Here is a 20,458-nt window from a genome sequence, read left to right as displayed (position 1 = left end):
CTGGCTACGTTGAAAAGCCTGCGTCTTGATTTTCTTAGTGCCGAGAGTTTGTTCGATCATCAAAGAATCCTATTTATTGGTTTAGGAGCAGTGATAGACATCCATAGCGACATTACCTGGTCCTAATCTGCCTTAAATCCTCCGATTGCTATTTTTACAACTTGTCGACCAGTCTTTTTACTACTTCAAGTGGCACCTCAACCAACTCCCTGGGGAAGTAGGCCGACGCTAAGACTATTTCCCCCACTTCACTGATAGTTTACACAAAATAGAGTTCTCCCGTTGAAAGTTCTGAAAGTCAGAAAAACTCCATGTATTTTCTTAATATCTGAAGCCTAAAATTATTCATTATGCGTCTCCTCAGCCTAGTTGTCAATTAAGAGGTGTCTAGACCTAAAAAAAGAACCATGAGCCCCTCGTACATAATAGCTTTTGACCTTTTGAGGTCAGTAAATCAGAATACATGGCATCAACAGAACCGTATTTTGGAAGTATCAGCATCCTAATACTTTTGAGAGCATCCTGGGCATCGGACAGTCTCCGGTTGGGCCACTGTCGGGAGAAGCAAACAGTCGACGGCAGCACGTAAACTGTAGTCGGATCGTCATATGGCAACCTTTCAGGAATTGATTCAGTATACAAGCATACTTGAGTGAGGTGAGGACACCAATCTACGGGCTCGCGTAAGTTCAACCTTCAGTAAAGAGGCAGAGGAGGAAGGATGCATTATCTAGAGTTGGAGAAGTTTGGAACGAGACTAATTTAGAGGATATAGTGAAGGTGGATCATTGGCTTCCAGCCTTGGATAAAAAGAGATATATAGCTTATATAGCTTACCGCAACCCATCATTCCCCTTTTACGACTGGAGGGTGATCAGGCTCGAGAAAACCGATGAACCATACGGTAAGCGCTGATACACTTAAATAAGGAGTCTATCGGCATCACGGCGAATATTCGAATCCCTCTAGAGTTTCGAGCAATTTTTGGAAGAGGATCGAGAAGGGTACTTTGCTGGTATGGAATTCGCACTTCTGGAGGCAAATATACACGATGGAGGTCCTTCAGCACGCAAAAGCAGCCAATCTCTTGCTTCGTCCGGAGAACTTTGTTATTAGAACTAAATATTACCTAATTTCGGTAACTAAGATCTTTTAAGGTGGAAGACGATGCAGAGTGTTCTAACTAGCCTCGCCCTATATAACACACGACGATAAGGTAAAGCCACCTCCAGAGACCTGATGAGGACACTGTTAAAGGAGAACCTACATCATAATTGGCTCGAACGCGAATCAAAGCTCGCCATCTGGAAAATCTCGGATATACACGATCTCCCGAAATAAATGTATTACCCGAAAAGTTAGAGAAGTTCGGTAGGTAAAAAATGTCAACATCTGACCATAACTCTGTAAGCTCCAAGATACCGTTTTGCTTATCGAGAATATCGAACAATGTGGAAGATCTATTATTGAAATTCAGAGGGAATATTTCAATAATAATACTGTAACGTTGTGTCAAAAATAGATCAAATCGGCTCAACACCCGATCTATACACTATATCTATATACCGGCCAATATGTGAGATATCTTGGCAAAATTAAGTAAACGTATAATATTAGATAAACATATATAGTTTAATGAAGAAAATGGGTAAAATTGATCAATGAATTAACCCAGCTACCGGATACCTCATACGTATGTACATATATTGATTTTAATTATTTTAGCGGACTTTGTGTCAAATATTATATATCGGTCAGAGTGTATGTTATCTGCATAAAATTGCGTGTGGAAACATGTTTATGAATATACTTGAGCAATATCACAAGTTAACACAATCAGTTCAGACCTTTTTCCAGCCCAAATCCATCCGATATAATGAATTTCAACTGACTTTAAGCCGTTTATGTTGGCCAATGTATGTGATATTTCAATGAAATGAAGAGAGTATGTGTACATAAACATAATGTAGTTTCACGTTGAATATGAATATTGGTCTAGACCATACCCTTTTATCCCCACTAACATGGTTTTCGTATCATTAGTTAATATTGTCCTCATATACCTAATACATTAAATTCAGCCTCTTTGGTTGAAGCTATAGATATTGCATATATCTCATTTGAGGTGGCTATATTGAATGAGTGGTCTGGGGCAGATTAGAGAAATTGTGTTCCCAATCAACTCGTCCAACTCTACGTTTTCTTTTATCCTTATAAAACGGGGTACTCAGATGATATTAAGCGAATTACAACCTGAAAGTCTAGTTATTGCCTGCCTGTTGGAGCTACGGAGAGCCTGAATTATCACTTCTGTTAGTTCGAGAATTTTAGCTTGAATCACTGAGTTGCACTCATTTAGTTTGAAATTACCTTCTGCATATGCATTACTGGATAAGTCTCCACACAAGAATATGATTGTGATCATTCAGTTTGTATAGCAGTTATAGGCTGTAGTAGTCCATTTTCAATTTCTTCGGATAGAAATTGATCGAAAATAATCTACGCTTAGTTTCGTGAAAATATCTCGTCAAACAAAAATTTTACAAACAAAGACTTAATTCTCACGTTCAGTTTGTATAATAGCTATACGCTATAGTATTTCGATATCGAAGATTTCGATAAACGAGCAGCTTATTTGGGAGAAAAAGACGTTTGCCAAAATTGAGGTACTAGTTCGCGTATGAACAGACAGACAGCTCGTCTCGCTGATCATATACATATATGTATATAATTTGTAGGGTCCCCGATATTTCCTTCTGGGGTGAGAGACAAACTCCGTGGCAAACTTAATAAACACTGTTCAGAGTATAAAAAGAATAGTGCCTATAAGACTTGCAGTCCGAATCGCCGCCGTACTCGTTGAAGATGAGATGACTGAATACTTTTCTAACTTGATGTAAAACAAAAATATTTTTGGTATTTATCTATAAAAAAATTAAAGTGACGTTTTGTGTTATGCATAAGTGAAGATTACTTCTTTGTTTGCCTGCGTACCTGTTATTACCAAGCAAACTTAATCAAATTATTGTATTAGTGTGTGTTCAAACATATGTAAGTTCACGTATACGAAATACAAACATGATATTACTGACGGATTTTACATAGTTGCAGAGATACAACAATTAATATGGCATGCATACATGCGCACAAATGTGGATCTTCAGTATATAAAACATGTAAATTTGGTAATATATGGTATATACCCGACTTAAAAGTTTATGTGTATGAAGTAACACTATGAGTATATATGTATGTATATACATATAATGTTCAAACAAATTTAAAGTCAAAAAGAGACTTTAGTTTCATTTGGATTGCTATTTAAACAACAGTGTTGTCCTCTTAAAACCAAAAATAAACGTTGGTTATAAATCTAACAAATTATTACATAATAAGTGAGTTTACCGAATTAAACCCATTAGTGACCTATTTTCGAAGAAATATTGATTATAATCTTATATACGTATTATATGTATGTATTATATGATAGATAGGTATTTAATCAATTTTTGAAATGTGTAACAGAAGTAAAAATTATTGAACTCAATTTACTATATAGCTTACATCTTACTTGAAACATACAATTTTATAACATTTAAATTATTTTTTATTTACAAACAAGTGCATGCTACCAAACTTTAAATTTATATTACCATTTATGTATATACATATATGTAAGGATTTAGTATAATTATTTGATATACAAAAACATTGCGTTCGTAAATAAATATAGTGTAAACAAGTGAAGTATTGCATGACACACTTTTTGGCGTTAAGTGAAAGTGAATGCATTCAATGCCAACTCTTACAAAACCTACAATTAAAAAAAAACTAAGCACTGCTTGGTGTTATGTGAATAAATTTGAAATGTGATGATACAATTTAAAAATTATGTTTAGAATTACTGGTATATATCTAAAATTACCGCCACTACCATAAAAATAAATTACCTTTTCAAGGAAAATTTCTCGTTAAGAAGTTATTTATTTTACTTATTTTCTTACAACCATATCTTTGATTCACAGTGAACTTGACGGACAAAAAAGTATATGTCTAATAAACTATTCCTTTTACATTTTTTTCGACTTATTGATTGTGATATTGTTATAGATATCCTAAAAATTTCAAAACAGTGTCAGGTATGAAGTCAATAATTCTCAAACTGTCACTTCAAAATGGAAAAAAAAAAATTTAGTATGATGAAAACTCTCATCTCTCATACAAAGTTTAATTTCAAAACTACAATAAGCGTAGTAACTTGCTAAAGAAAAAATTACTGAAGAACTTTTCAATAAGTCAACACAGAAAATTACTAAATAATGGAGTTCTCGTACATTTAGATATAAAATCGAACAATTTTTATTGTCTTGCCTACTAATATACACCAGACATTTTTCTCTTAAGCCAAGGGCAGCGATCATATTTACCCATATCAATTACTATCAAAACCAACTACAAGTGTGTAAGATATAGCCATCGACCTTCATATATTAAAAACGGGTTTTGTAAAGCGTAATAACTTCTATACCATAAAAAAATATATACGCTGTGTAGTCGATATCTTAAAGCAGCTGTGCCCAATGTCAACATTACAATTTTAGGTATACAATGGGCATTCCGCAACACAAATTGTATTTTATGAACGATTTTTTTTTTAATTTTTAAGAGAAAAAAGTTAATACTTCTCCTAGCCCTCATATATTTAAAATAAAGATGTTCAAGCTTTTGGTTGACTTTATACCATATACCTATATATATTGGACAATACAGAAGTTATCTAAATCAAACTTAGAGAACATATTCCTTCGAAAATGGTGTGTCGTGAAGCCAAAAGCGGTTCAAAATCGGGCCAATAAAACCCCAGCTGACATACATATGTATGTATACTTGATTTATACGCCATACAAGTATATCTTTTCATCGGCATACATATCTTAATAATTGTCAGATCGAATCTTTTTCTGGAAATAATATATCGCTGTGCTGAAAATGGAAAAAAATATGTCCCCACAAGCTTCCGGTTGGATTTTTGTTAATAATTGGTGCACAAAGAAGTTCTCACTGTTTTTTTTTTTTAGAAAAAATAATTTTATCGTAAAGAAATGGTTACAATAAAATTATTCGAAGTAGTATTTTTACCATTTTTCTAGCAAAACTGTTCATTTTGTGATGCTATCCAAAACAAAAATTTTCCATGTGGTCTTGGGAGTGGAACTGCTTCTGACCAAGTGCCATCGATCGGAACAAAAAATAATCGGATAGTAAAATATCTGGAGAATATAGCGGGTAGAGTATGACTTCCCATTTAAGCGTTTCCAGGCAGGTTTGTACGGGTTTGACAACGTGAGGCCGAGCGTTGTCATGAAGCAGAACTGTTTCGTGCCTCCTCTGGTAATGAGATCATAAGGAACCCAAGTTTCAGCGCATGTTATCGCCTTTAAATAACTTGGCGGGTGACTCTCAATGCTGAAGCAAACTCTTCTTGCATTTAACACAGATTCGCATTGAGCAACATCTCCAATTCACCGTCTTCGAAGGTTTTTGGCCTTCTTTCATGCCGACGGTCATTAATATCGAAATCACCGTCTTTGAAGCGATAAAATCGACTACATCACGCTTTGTGACAGCACCTCCGTAAACATTTTTGAGTTTCCGATGCGCTTCAGCCGCCGATTTCTTTGACTTAAAAAAGAAAATCAACACTTCCCGCAAATGACGATTATTTGGCAAAAAGTCGGTCATATTCGTACAACCAAAAGTATATGACTCATAAAAAAGTCGCTAATGTCGAAATGCAGTTTCTTTTTCAAATGTCTAGATTAAGTTTATGTTGTTTTGTATATATAAAAATCGATCACCACTAACTGTTGGAGCCATCCATTAACAATCAGCGAGAACTTAGTTGTGCATCTAATAATAAACAAATTTGTAAATTTAGTCTACGAATTACTCCATCTCTCATATTATATACATACGTAATATTAATTTTCGTTATTTCAGCAAACCTTATGCTGTATATGTCAGTCATTTTGTGAGTTATTTAATTAGGTAATAACATGTTCTTGAATGTAGTAGAGTAAGATGAAAAATTATCGCCATCAATTCAAAGCTTCCTCTCAACCCAATATAGCCTATGTAGTAATTTCCGACTTTATCCTGACCTCAAACGGTCAAAATGTGTAGTATTTTAATGAAATTAAGTGGACATGTTTTCTTACACAAAATGTGGTTTAGCGCTAAATATGAATGAAATTGGTCTGGACCCTTGAGGTAAACTGCGTATAGTACTCGTACATATGTATATCATATGTGTTACTTAAAAGTATAAAATTACATCCGAACTTTGTCCTACCTTGCTGGCTTAATATAATTTGTTACCAGCACCATGAAATATTTTACTGAGTTTGAGTTTCGCGAATTGCAACAGCATAAAATGCTCGATGTTTACTGAAATATGTTCTTATATGTACCATACCGGTGTAACTGAAGTATCTAAATATTTTTATATGATTTTCCAGTGTTGGAAGCCGAAACAAAGCACAAACCCGAAACTACCGAATGCGAATCTACTGAATCTTTTGATCCTTATACCTGTTCCTTAAGTCCAGCGCTGAAATTGATAGCAAAAGAAGAATTACACGAAGATGATAACATACGCCACCAAGCACTACATCAGTTTCGTGAATGGATATCGAAACACCCGCGCATCAAAAAGTGTCGCACAGATACTCTTTTCCTACTACGATTTTTAAGAACAAAAAAGTTCTCCGTTCCGGATGCATGTGAAATGCTTGAACGCTATTTAACTATACGTCAATTATTCCCACAATGGTTTTCAAACCTTGATATTTTAGACCCAACTATCAGCGAAATTTTCGATAACGGGTACCTAGTACCCTTGCCACAAAGGGATGATGACGGCAGACAAATAATATTATCGGTGGCAAAAAATTTTGATCCTTATAAATACAGTTCTGTTCAGATGGCGCGTGTGCACTCACTGATATGTGAAGGTTTATTAGATGATGAGCCGTCACAAGTGGCTGGCTATGTATATATTAACGATGAAAGTGGGATAAATATGGGATTTGCGAGTCTTTGGTCTCTGTCAGATTTAAGAAATATGGTAAAATGTATACAAGTAAGTAATTGTTTTTGTTGGCCGATTGTGAAATTTATTTGAGTTTTCTTTTTAGAATTCTACTCCAATGCGTCATAAAGCAACACATTTTGTTAATATCCCACACTTTGCAAATCGTATTATCGAATTAGGAGTATCATTGCTTAGCGAAAAACTAAAAAACCGTATAACTGTAAGTTCTAATTCTATTACTATGTAACTCGAACTAATTATATTTCTTGAAAGATACACAAATCGGTGGATGCATTGAAAGAGAGAGTTAAACCTGAAATTCTTCCAAAAGAATATGGGGGTAGCATTCCCATGGCTGATATTATAAAGGACTTTAAATTGAAACTCATCCAAAAACGAGATTCTATATTAGCTCTCGATGAAATGTGCATTGAAATAACTAAAGACTGTAACAGCCCGTCAGTAAAGATTATTAGCGACATTGATACTGGAGTTATAGGAAGTTTCCGAAAGCTGGAAGTTGATTGAACAATAAAGCGCTCAATATTGTTAGTTATTGTAGAGACCACAAATATATTTGGTATCAATTTGATTTTATGATAAGTTATATCTTGTATTTTAATAAGTTTTTGTTGAAAATAAATGACAAAAAAATGAAAAAAATTTAGTAGTGCATAACTTGAGAATTACATATGTACATATGTCGTAATATATTTAATCTTTAAATTTAATAGATACTAAAAGATTCCGTCCACGCGTTCCTGAGCCTTCGGATTTTTTTTTTCATAGAAATTTTTATTCTACCATAGAGCTTTTGTCACTTATGATGAGGTACTCCACGATATGGAGTGTATAAACAATTTTTTTCGGAATTTTTTGATAACGTCTGACGGAGAAATGGCTGGTTAAATGAGATACGTTTTTTCACTGGCGGACACGATGTCTCATGTTTGGATCATCTGAATCATGAAAGAATATTGATAAATAAAAAAGTAATTGGCGCTTTTTTTAAATTTTTCCCCCGGTTTTTTTACATAAATTTTGTCATAACATTGTCAATAAATTATAAAAAATTATGAAACTAGCATATCGTCCCGACAGGCGTTATGTGAACATTTAAAAAAAAATTAAGCAAATCGGTTGAGTAGTTCGACCGGAATCATGTCCGCCAGTTTAAAAAAGTGTCTTTTGAAAAAAAAAACGCGTTTAAAGTGCCAGGTGTGCACTCCGAGCGCTCCGAACGTATGCGGTATTATTATTTTCGGGCCTTGCTTTGGTGTTCTCTGCAAAATGGGATGGCTCACTCTAACAGCTGCACTAGAAAGGTAAATTAACCTACAACCAATTGACATTACTAGATCTCAGGCGACACTCCAAGCTTCCGCCATAATGCAATATCCTCTATATAAGTCGAAGGACTTTTCAAAATATATGGGGTTCTGGACCACAGAGGCATTCCAGGAAACGAAATAGCCGATGAGATTGTCAAAACTGCCATCCGCCTGGCTACCGAACCTTGAAATGCGTAAGTCGCTAAAAAGGATACATAATGAAATATCCGAAAGGACTGACAGATGAAAGATGTCTTATGGACATGCAGGATCTCCAAGATCATATGCAAGGTCTTCGACGAAAAACACTCATTCTTTTTACTTACATTTTTCAAAAAGACTGCAGATTGGTTGTGTTGACCTAGCAACAAGGCACAACTTACTGGCAGGATTATAATTTATTTTTCTTCTGTCCTAGGAGGTGCCGAAAAGATTTGTCTTAAGCGAAATTTGGTTTATAGAGCTTTAGAGGTTTCGAAGATATGGACATTAAACTTATTAATGGATTAAACCTCGCTTACTTTCTTAAAAGTTCTCAAAAGTTTTAACGTTTTAAGTTTTTTTTTTTGTATCTTATTGCGGATCTTTGTAGGTTTTCGATTAATGACGTTTTGTGAGCGTGGTAATGATCCGATTCCACCCTTTTGCAATATCAGCCTTTTCAAGTATGTATAACAAGTTTCATCAAGATACATGGTGGCGAAAATAAGGGAAATTGTTCCATGAATTACCATAGCCCTAATAAAGCACATTTAATAATTTGTATTATTAAAGTGGACTTAATTATACCTTGCGTGGAAACGCATTCTCGAGTGTATTTTGGTTTAGTGCCAAATGTCTTCTCCTAACTCCGATATTTCCAATGTAGTGATTTCCATTTTTTAACTTCACCGTATATATTGATATATAGCATGTAATATATCTAGTCGTTGGTTTAGCCCTATAATATTTTATCTCAATACAAAATGTCTCAATGAAAGTAAACGAGAATATTGAGATTATTTCAGTCGCTAGTAAAAGGAAGAAAAGCTATAATGTCCTTCACAAATTCCACACAAAAATTTTATTTTGATCGGTTGGTCGTTTTATGTGGCAGCTAGGCGCTAAATGGTCCGATCTCAAAATATCGGCGGTTCCGGAAAATGAGCAACATCTTGAGAAGAAAAGAACTTGTGAAAAATAAGCTGAGGGATTAGTTTGCGTATATACAAACAGACGCACGGCCATGGCTAAACTGACCACGCAGATCCGAAGGAATTCCGAATTAGAACTAAAAGCTGCAATTAATTATACTTAAAGTTAAAGCTACGTTTGCCGCTGCAACGATGGAATTCGCTGACCTTGCACTTTCCACAGTTTTGTTCTGCGCATAACGCAGTTTCAGCTATTTGTTTGGTGTCGTATTATATTACTTTGAATGGTATGATGATAGTTTAATTGATAAATTTTCTGTGGTTTTTATAAGGTAATTTCTGATGATCACAATTAGCATAATAATTAAGGTGATGCTGAGTGTATGTTTCGCTCTATTTGCTATTTCTAACAAGCTTACTTCTTTTGTATTGGTAGCTACTTCAGCATCTTTAGCGAGAGGAATTCTTCTATATTGATTGGTGTAGATGAAGGTTGTACGTTGTCTGTAATGGTTTGCTTGATATCGTTTCTTTGTAATAATAAATTGCTTTGCGTTAGTGTACTTAATAATAAATGTTCGTTTACTGTTGCAGAGTCGTTGTTAATAAAAATATCGGCATTAAATTTGTTTAAAAAGACTATTCCTGGTCCCATTTTCTCTAGGGTTGGTAAATGGTGGTTGTTGACATCCGTGCATTTTGGCAATCGAAATAGTATTTTCCAGCTTCCCATAGGATTTTCTTCCTCATTCCGGGTGTTGTCCTTTTTCCTACACCTGTTGGTACTGCAGACTCCACAGTCGCGTAGCTTTACTTTTTGGTTTTCAGGCCATTTTCACTACGTTTTCGCGCTGATTCCTGCTCGGACGCCGGTATACTTAACGCTAAAATTAGGTTTGTCGCAACACAGTTTCAGCGATTTGATAGGTGTCGTATTTCAAGACGTTTTCCAAAGTAAACAGGACTTTTTGAATCCAACGCCCCTTGGTGGCGCCAACTATATTTCGACTGGTGCTTAAGAATCTGCTATCTTTATCGATTGTCCAGTGAGAATTTCATGCCATTTCATTGATTGGAAGTGAAGTTATTGCGTTTTAGGTGTCAGTATGTATGTGTTATTGATGCGAAAATTAGCTTCGAACAAAGAGCCAACATTAAATTTTGTTTCAAAATTGGTAAAACTTTTACCAAAACCTTTCAATTGATGAAACAAGTTTATGACGATGATTGCGATGATTTCAACGTTTTTAAAGTGGTCGTGCACGGTTTATTCTGCACAAATTGATTGACGACCAAAAATGGCTCAGAATCCAACATTCGAAGGACGATTCTTTGACGAAAAATCACATTTTAACCATTAACCACTCCCCGTATTCATCTGATATGGCACCGTGCGACTTCTTACTTTTCGGAAAAATGCATTTGCCCATGAAAGGAAATATTTCTCCACCTTTCATCCTAGCAAAATGCCTGAGCAAGAAATGTTTTGGTTACTCTCGAACTAAGCCTTTCCTTACATGTTTATATTTAAATCTCTACGTAGCCTCTCATATAAGTATTCAGCATTGTGTGTCCACACACGTTTAGAAGATTTTTTCACTTTACTTGCTTTAATTGACATAATTGAGTTAGACAACTGCTACTAAGAATCTTGTAATATAAATGTGTTCATACAAGTATATGTTTATAATCGAGCACCCTGCAGCAAAAAGTAGAATAACTATTTTACTGAAAAGATTAGATTGACGTAACTAATTAAGTTGGAGGCTTTCGTTGGTTTGTCCACCTCAGAGCTATAATTGGAGTAAAAATGGGCATTTGAAAAACGTAGCTTCCATGTTCTCTCATCTCAATGAGATTTCCTGAAAATGTTTCGCTAATAAATTTATTAGCTTCATACTCACCTTGACCCTAAAATAACTAGATAAATGTCAGATCATGCAATATATGTATATTTATGAAATTTCGAAAACACATTACCCACATATAAGATATTATATATTTATATAAAATCGGTTCGGTTAATTCTTATGTGCTGTTGCAACCGGACATAGCCCTTCCCTACTTTTTTTCAAAAATTGCATATAAGGGGGTATAAATATTATTCTTTTGACAAACGATATTGAATATGGGGGTTAGAAGGATATTAGTTTTAAACTTGTTACTGTTTCTATTTTCTTATGGTTTAACAGACCAGACGAGTCGTGAGAGATACGAGTCTGATGACAACAAGTATGCAAAAAGTCAGCAGAATAACTCTTGCAAATTAAACGCGTGTGAAGTTTTGAATTATTTATCTAAACAATTATTAACGGTAAAATCATTCATTGATAGTGATTTTGAAAGATGGTCAAAAGTTAGTTCCGCGGATGCATTGATTTCACCTATAAATGTTGCAATGGTAAATCGAGTACGCCAGATTGAAAACAGGTTAAGATCAATAGAACAGCCAGTCTGGCGACTCGTGTCAACAAGTCAAAATGAGTGGAACCGATGCTCTTCAGGAATATGTCGCTGTTCTCCCGAAACGAAAAGTTTTACATGCTGGAACGCAAATTTTGTATCTTTGCCTGTTTCACAAGTAATACCAATGAATATGGAATCAATGTAAGTATAAGTAGGTTCTTATAAAAGGCTAATGAAATAAATTTGTGGCACCCAATATTAGTAAAGTATGTATGTATGTATATACTTAAGGGTTACGTAAGAACGACAAGATGGGAGATGCTAGTTTTAAATGGTTAAATTTTATGCAGTGGATATTAACAGAGTATAATTCAGAAACAGAGAAGGGGTCGGGTTCGGGCCCGTATTTTCAAAAAAATTAACCGAATAATTAAAAATTGATAGGTGATTAGTTCGACTTCACAAAAAGGGGTCCCCACAATCTGCGCCAACTGCCGTGGGATAAGCCTCCTCAAGCATCGCGTATGAGGTTCTATCGAGCGTATTGTGTGAATGATTAAAGGCCACCGTCAACCAACTGATTGGACCTTATCCGAGTTGCTTTAGATCCTGTAAATCAACAACTAACCAGATATTCACCAATCGCCAAATCTTGGAAAAGACCCGTGGAAAAAGAATCGACACTCACAAACTCTTCGTCGATTTCAAAGCTGCCTTTGACAGCACGAATAGGAGCTGCCTTTGTGCCGCGATGTCTGAATTTGGTATCCCCGCCAAACTAATACGGCTGTGTAAGCTGACGTTGGGCAACACCAAAAGCTCCGTCAGCATCGGGAAGGACCTCTCCGTGCCGTTCGATACCAAACGAGGTTTCAGACAAGGCGACTCTCTTTCGTGTGACTTCTTTAACCTTGCACTTGTTTAGCACGTATTTTAGCGATATGGCACTTTCATATGTATACATGAAAAATACCTCTAATCCAGCAGTGACGTTAACATTTCCAATTTGGGGTTGAGTCAAAGCCAAGGAAGTATCTTAAGGTATAAAAAGTTAGCCGTTAGGTAAACCTAATTATAATACCATATAGAAACATGTATGCAAACGGTAGTATAACAAACCAAGTTAGAGCGGCAAAGGTGGTACTGTTAGAAGTAACTATAACACTCTTTTGTGCCAGTAAATAAAGCGTTAATATTATCGTATCCAACACTCGGGGGTAAATTTTTAGTCTCTTTATACAAACAAATTTCTTCGATTTTCCTATTTAAAGTTTTCATATCTTTGTAGCGACCTTTCAAGGAATCATTTTTCAACTTTCCATAAAGACACTTTTCGTGGTCTGACTTTACTGAAAGAACTGGACCTTTCCAATAACATTCTGAACTTTATTCCAGCGAATCTCTTTCAAGATCTGGATAGTCTCTTACAATTGTAAGTTCATTGGTATTTACCAAGCTAAATAATTTTATTAACGTTATTTTATGATTTGCATGTATATTAAGGCGGCTTCAAAACAACCATTTGGAGAACTTGGATTCAGTAACATTTTGGAAGCTTCGTAACTTAAATTTAATAGACGTTAGCAAAAACCTGTTATCCGATTTGCCAACGAACTTATTCGGTTATAGCCAACGATTAATTGTCATTAACTTAAGCCAAAATAAAATACTAAATTTTTCACAGGAATTACTTCGCGATCAATTAGTGCTCGAAGACTTAGACCTCTCTCGGAATGAAATTTTAGAACTCAAATCAGGATGCCTAAAAAATTTGAAAACTCTAAAAATGATCGATTTTTCTTTTAATTTTATTTGTAAGTATGTACATACATATATGCTATTATTTAGTTATTTACGTCAATATATCATGAACCCAAATATCAACCATGTCCTGAAAGGTAATACAATAAGTGTGCAACGCACTAAGAAAGCTCATTGATTTTAATATTTTTCATATCGATAACAACGTTCAGAGTTCAGCATTGCCTCTGGAAAGAGTGATGCCGTTGGAAGATAAAGTCTTCTGTCTTCAAAATACTTTCACGTTTCTTATTAATGTGCAGAACCTTCAAATATTCGCTCAACTATGCGGAATAAAAGATATTTGTTTAGGATTCGCAACCGAGTATCGTTCGTACCCTAAATATGTGCTTACCACTGCGATTAGGTGTTATAATTTTCCATGCTTAATTGTTGTTTGATTACAGAAATGATCAAGATGACGAGTGGAATTGAATCTCGCGTGACCGCCCGTTCGATCAAGCGATAACTTGAGAAAAATTAATATATGATGATGAAACACAATTTAAACAGAAATCGGTCGAGAAAAATATCATTCCTACATTCCTGTGAACGGTGTGCAAATTGGCGAAATAGAGGCTCAACCACCTTTTCATCCAATATAACACTCTTTTAAATTCTATATAATTCGTTCACTTTTCAGAATACAAATCCAGGGAAAATATCGGGATTAAATTTTGCATAAATAGTGTCTTTAAGCCAACTCAAGTCTGTCATCTTGTGCCAAAAATTATAAAATCGAATCAATAATTTCCCTGGCCCCCATATACTTCAGGTGCCTTTGTACCATTTATATCTGCCAGTTTGTAAGATATCTTAGTAAAATTAAGTGAGCATATAATATCATACGTACTAAAAATAATGATTTTCTTTCTTATAACGAAGGGGAAAGAGATACTTGTATTATTAACACAATTTTATGCATTTTCTATACTACGACACATCTTTGCCAGAATTAGATGCTCGATTTCACAAAGATAACATCAACCGGAAGTTCGAAAAACATTATATTAGATATATGGAGGAAGGAGAATATAGTCTACGAATTTCAGTAATTAATTCTCCTTTATTGGCGTAGGCACCGCTTACGCGGTTAGAGCCGAGTTTACTACAGGACGCCAATCGTTTTCACTTTTAGCTGTTTGGCGCCAATTGAAAATTCCAAGTATAGCCAGGTCCTTCTCCACCTGGTCTTTCCAGCGGAGTGGAGATCTTTCTCTTCGTCTGCTTCGGACGACATGACCTAGCCAGCGTAGCCGCTGTCTCTTAATCATCGAATGCGATATTCGCCGTTGCCAATGCGCAAAGGACCATATATCTTCCGCAAAATTTTTCTGTCAAAAACTCGTAATCGTCGACTCATCAGATGTTGTCACCGTCGATGCCTCTGCATCATATAGCAGCTCGTGAATAATGCAAGACTTATAGATTTTGTTCTTTGTTCGTCGAGAGAAGACTTTAATTCTCAATTGCCTACTCAGTCCGAAGTAGCACCTGTTAGCAAGAGTTATTCTGTGTTGGATTTCGATGTTGGCGTTGTTGTTGGTGTTAAAGCTGTCGCAAGTGCGACGACTGTTTGTTTGTTGACAGGAGATATTTCGTCTTGCCCTCGTTCACTACCAGACCAGAGATTTTCTCCGCTTTCTTATATAGTCTGGTGAAAACAGAACTAATGATAATAGCAATATCATCGGCCTACGCCGACAATTGCACACTCTTATAGAAGATTTTATCTGCTCGATTAAGCTCTGCAGCTCGAAGAGGTTCTTTTTGATCCTAACGGAGCCTTTGGTATTGCTCAACGGCCGTTTACACAGCCGTATTAGTTTTGCGGGGATATATCAATAATATACCTCACAGTATAATCAATATTTGTTCCGATATAACTATTGGTATTTTTTTGCCGCAGCCCGCCCCGGCTTCACACGGGTATTAAACAATCATTTCAAAAGTTATAATTTTGTACACACTCTCCCACACAGACTTTCTCGTTTTTGCATGGGGTCATTAAAAATTAGTTAATTGAAAGAAATTCGAGCATGAAAGTATATTTTTTGTATTATTATTATTGTTTTGAAATGGCTTTTACTATTTTTTTTACTTTCTCCGCTCCTGCAAAATAATTTATTGAATCAGGGCTTCCCTGTAAACGATATTTGATGTTAATTTATTTTATGGCAGCAATATATATTAATTTTCAGGATCTCCGGCCTGCGATAGACCAAAATACAGTTGACAATGAGTGAAACATTCTTCTCGTAGGTCAAGCCCTACTAAAGTCTGCCCTTGGGCCTTGTTTATAATTAGAGCGAAAGATTTGTTCGCCGGAAATATAAATGGGATTGGCAGATCACTTGGAATCATCAGAATCCTCGCTATATGAGCTAGTTGACCAGCTGCTGGGTCGATGATAATGGTTGCTACAATTAAATTGTCATCCAATTCCTTAATGAGCGTTGTACATGCTTGTAGGACAGTACAGAAGGGTTTAATGAATTTAAAAACTTCTTGGGATAATAGACTGCGTCATCGATATTAGTCACGGTGTCTATCGATTTGTATTTTTTTTTATTTCTTCGGGAACTTTTTGAAGAATTAGATCGTTTATTTCGTTAACACTATCATTCCTGGGTGACACTATTGCCCTAGAACATAACCAATGAAATTCCTTTTCGTGCAAATTCTCGATGTCAGGGATGTTCAAGATTTAGGATAACGAAAGTTTAAAAGATGAATGATCAGTTTTTCCATCGTTTAGAAGAGTTGCAGCAATTCCTGACGATTCCCCATTGTCTTATTTTAGCAAGTATTAAATTTGCAAGAAACATCTTGCCAGTGCTCTTGCGAATCCAAAAACAATGTTTTTTTTTTGTTATTATTCACGCTTTAACTTCTGCCCTTATCAGTGCGTTGCAGCTTAGCTAAATGTTAAATAACATTCTCTGTTATAAGCAAGTAATGATTTTTTTTTTTAATTTACGCGCGTATGTAAGTCGGTTAAGAATTAATATTTTCTGAATTTTCTTTTTACAAACCATCCTCATTGGATTACCTTCAAAGTGGTTCTAGCCAATTTTCATTTCAAGCAACGGTTTAGTCAGCTATAGCGAACAGACAAAAATCCAACTTATTTTTATATATTAGATATTGTAAAGTGGAAGAGTCAGCTGATTTTAAAGCTTAGCAAATTTTGTTTATTTGACTATAAATACAAAGAACCGTTTGACTATAAATACAAAGAACCGTTAAGTGAACAAAACTATTTTAGTCGTAACAATGACATGTACATATACTGAACAAAAATATAAAAAAATCTATACTAAACATGTGATTGTAAATTATGCTTTTACAGCAAGCATTTCGGATGACTTCTTTTCTGACCTGAAGAACCTGCGTAGCTTGATTCTCCATAACAATCGAATTTCGTCGGTGTCCAAAGAATTATTAAAAAATTTGAAAAGCTTAATTTCTTTGGATCTCAGTACGAATCGAATTTCGAAGGTAATTTCAATTACACAATATTAATTTTTATCACAGCCTTTTTCCTCTAGATTGATGCAAATGCATTCTCCGACCTAAAAAAATTGCGGGAATTGTTGTTAGGACAAAACAATCTTTCAGACATACCCGATGGTTTGTTTAACAATGTGAATTCTTTAATAAGTCTTAATTTGTTTTCCAATAATTTTACCACAATTGAGTCAAATGATTTCCAAGGGTTAATTAATTTAGAAAAACTTATGCTAAACAACAACATACTAAAAAATATGGAAGACGACGTTTTCACGCCCTTGGGAAACTTGGAAAAACTGTAAGTATTTTCGAAAACGTTAATTATGTTGTCTTCCAAAAAGATTACTCAACATACAAATTAATAACTAAAAAGTAATTTAGTATACATATACTTGTATATAAGTACTGTGCATTCGAAGTCGCGTGAACATAGGGTAATACACTCGTTCGGGTAGCATGAACGATTAAAAGTTGTATAAAAAAAGCTTATTAAACAGGACGGGACAGGGGCGCTTGATCAGATTGGCAGTTTTTTGATCTACTCTTGAAAATTCCGAAATCTTCAGTTTCACTAGTTTTTCTCACCACTTTTTGTTGAAAGTTTTGGTAATTTATGGATCTTATTTTGACACCAAGATATTCTACTATATATGTATCTAAGATTGTAAGTTCAATAAGTCGTTCTAAGATACTTAAGGACCGATTTATATGATACAAAATTCGAGAACTTTAAAAAGTATTATATCAGCATATGGAAAACAACGGAATTATTAATACGATTTACTTTATTTGACTAATAGTAATGAGATCCTGAAATTTGGTGTCTGGCGGTTCCCTGATTGTCAAAGAGAACTTATTCTATTCCGCCAAGGTATGCCACTTTTCATATGTAACTTTACTCAATTCAGCATTTATATAACAACTATTCTATGTATTATAGGCTATGTTCGTAAATGCATCATGACTTGCAGCATAAGCAACAGTAGCAACACTGCAAGTTTGACGTGTGATACTTCTTATACAATTTTTGACAATTTGCAGATACATTTGTTTGCATTTTTGAACGCGTTTAATACTAAAATGGAAATTTTGCTGAATCTAACACTAGACGAAATTTGTGAGCAAAGAAATGATAGATTTTCTTTAAATTTAAGAAAAAGAAGGGTATTGAAGTCAAAAAGAAAAATTTGTAGGTACAAATGTTTGTCTTTTAAAAGACAAAGTATTTATAGAACAAACTTTCGGGATTTTTAAGAAACAGTTTAAAATTTTAAATTATATTGAAGCTTCGAGCATTAAAGCCACATTTAATGTAATACTCGCTTGCGCTATCTTACACAATTTTATCATAAATAAGAGAGGTTATTTTGAACATATTAACGATACAATAACTCATGCCGATATGGAAACCAACAATGAAATCGAAGGAATTCAAGATGCCTCCATTCGCCGTGTTGGTTCAGATGATATCAACGGAATCGATAGAAGAAACTATTTTACCACTCTGTTTTCATCATAAAAAATTTACTTTACCTCACCTTCCTTTATTTGAATAATTTTTTTTATTACTTTTTCTGATGAACTTCATTTTAATTTTTATTGTGTTCATTTACATTTTTAACTTCGGTCACAACTTTCTTCCACAATACATTTTTTTCCTTCTACCCGATTTAAACTCGTCCTCCATATTCAACCGTACTCTTAGCAATAACTGTGTCTCCGCATTTCTGAGATTTTCACTAAAAGTTTAAAAGTAATAATTTATACAATTATTATTAACATAATTTAACTACATTTCAATACAAAAATTAAAATAAAACAGTTTTGCACTTACTTTTCGTCAGACATCGTAGTTAAATGCAGTAAACAATTTTTTGATAGAAATTATGAGTGACAGCTGATAGAAGTGTTGTCTTTTTGAACGCTTGATTATTGCAGTGCTGCAATATTGGCATTTCTGAACGTTGATGCGCGTCATGATGCATTTACGAACATAGCCATAATACTCTGTGTAATATAATGCGAAAATATAAAAAATAGCACACAACGTATTCCTGGATTTTTTTCCATGCAGTCCTTACTTCAATTATTTTCAAAAGAGATCTTATTTCTTTTTTTGCAGGCGAATTGACTCGAATAAGTTGCAATATTTACAAAACGGGGCATTCAGCAGTTTAAAAAAGTTAGTCGCAGTAAAACTGGATAAGAATCCTTGGCACTGTGATTGCAAAGTTTTGTATTTAGCCCGTTGGATACGAGAGTTTTCTGGAAAATTGTGGGATGGTCAAGTGGCGGTATGTCGTGGACCTGGCAGTCTTGGTGGACACGAAGTAGGTTTACTTAGATACGATGACCTTTGCGAAGGGCAATGGGCCAGTATGTTGTCATTATCTCCAAGACTTCCCTTAAGAAAGCATCGCATTATGACTCATATGAACTATACAACATATTTTGATTTATACTTGAAACATATATATACGACTACAATTAGAAGTGATTCTAATTAAGAAGATCTGTTCATTGTGGTATTAAAGTCAGGGTGAATCTGTTTAACACTCATTATTCGTGCGTTGTTTCTATTAATAGTACAAATCACTCTTTCAGATATAAAAATTGAAATGCTAATATTTATATAGCAATATATAGTATTATATAAACAAATGGAAAACGATTGTATAGTTTGTGAGTAAATTTGTATAAAATTTGCAATTGAATGTTCCTTCTCTGTTGAGAAAATCGGTTCCCTTCATAATACAAAATCGATGTCGACGGATGCACCATATGTGTGTAGCAAGAAATGAAAATATTTAAGTATTCGAAACGACAAAGTAAATGTGTGTTTAAACAATTATGACGTATTTGTTTTTATTTAATGGTGAAAATCTTTGAAGAGTCTTGAATTTTTTACTAACTATTGTTAGAAAAGTACATTATTTCCAACGTGGTAAGGGAATCTTGTGTAAAAATACCTCCTGCGTACAGGTGGCTACTAACACCATCTAAAAATAAAAACTCTCTATATTCTAGACAGGCATACAGTACAAATTGTAGGACGATATGAATCCATATATGTACGTATGTATCAAGCGTGTCCTAAATGTTTCTTTCAAGCCAATGAAGTTCTGAACAAAAACTCGAGCAAAAAACTATTGATAATTTGTGGTGTTGTTATATGTATTATG

The 20,458-nt window shown here is 34.6% G+C and overlaps 2 protein-coding genes and 1 long non-coding RNA gene across 7 annotated transcripts; 2 read left to right on the top strand and 1 right to left on the bottom strand.

Annotated features, from left to right (window-relative positions):
- The first annotated feature begins 2,986 nt into the window (after positions 1-2,986).
- On the top strand, positions 2,987-7,747 carry LOC120778278 (clavesin-1). 4 transcript variants are annotated; one of them, XM_040110065.1, is made up of 5 exons: positions 2,987-3,051; positions 3,106-3,176; positions 6,519-7,141; positions 7,197-7,313; positions 7,367-7,747. In XM_040110065.1, exons 2-5 carry the CDS (start codon positions 3,128-3,130, stop codon positions 7,619-7,621), a joined length of 1,044 nt encoding a protein of 347 aa, XP_039965999.1. In that variant the 5' UTR covers positions 2,987-3,051; positions 3,106-3,127; the 3' UTR covers positions 7,622-7,747. The 4 variants fall into 4 exon arrangements, with proteins under 4 accessions (XP_039965999.1, XP_039965998.1, XP_039966001.1 ...); XM_040110064.1 differs by lacking the exon at positions 2,987-3,051 and having other exon boundaries at positions 3,103-3,185; XM_040110067.1 differs by lacking the exons at positions 2,987-3,051; positions 3,106-3,176 and adding an exon at positions 3,230-3,395.
- Positions 7,748-8,771: 1,024 nt separating this feature from the next.
- LOC120778282 lies at positions 8,772-10,635 on the bottom strand. The gene is made up of 2 exons (XR_005705563.1): positions 9,214-10,635; positions 8,772-9,162 (listed from the first exon to the last, which is right to left on the bottom strand). It is a non-coding gene; the product is annotated as an uncharacterized LOC120778282 (long non-coding RNA).
- Positions 10,636-11,684: 1,049 nt separating this feature from the next.
- On the top strand, positions 11,685-20,127 carry LOC120778277 (leucine-rich repeat transmembrane neuronal protein 2). 2 transcript variants are annotated; one of them, XM_040110062.1, is made up of 6 exons: positions 11,685-12,164; positions 13,252-13,395; positions 13,467-13,777; positions 17,116-17,264; positions 17,315-17,574; positions 19,399-20,127. In XM_040110062.1, the coding sequence occupies exons 1-6, from the start codon at positions 11,686-11,688 to the stop codon at positions 19,781-19,783; spliced, it is 1,728 nt and encodes a 575-aa protein (XP_039965996.1). In that variant the 5' UTR covers position 11,685; the 3' UTR covers positions 19,784-20,127. The 2 variants fall into 2 exon arrangements, with proteins under 2 accessions (XP_039965996.1, XP_039965997.1); XM_040110063.1 differs by lacking the exons at positions 11,685-12,164; positions 13,252-13,395 and having other exon boundaries at positions 13,494-13,585; positions 13,648-13,777.
- Positions 20,128-20,458: the final 331 nt, after the last annotated feature.

This window comes from Bactrocera tryoni, chromosome 5, assembly GCF_016617805.1.
Source record: "Bactrocera tryoni isolate S06 chromosome 5, CSIRO_BtryS06_freeze2, whole genome shotgun sequence".
Taxonomy (NCBI): Eukaryota; Metazoa; Arthropoda; class Insecta; order Diptera; family Tephritidae; genus Bactrocera; species Bactrocera tryoni.
Note: the sequence above shows the minus strand (reverse complement) of the source record. Positions and strands in the feature narration are given on the sequence as shown.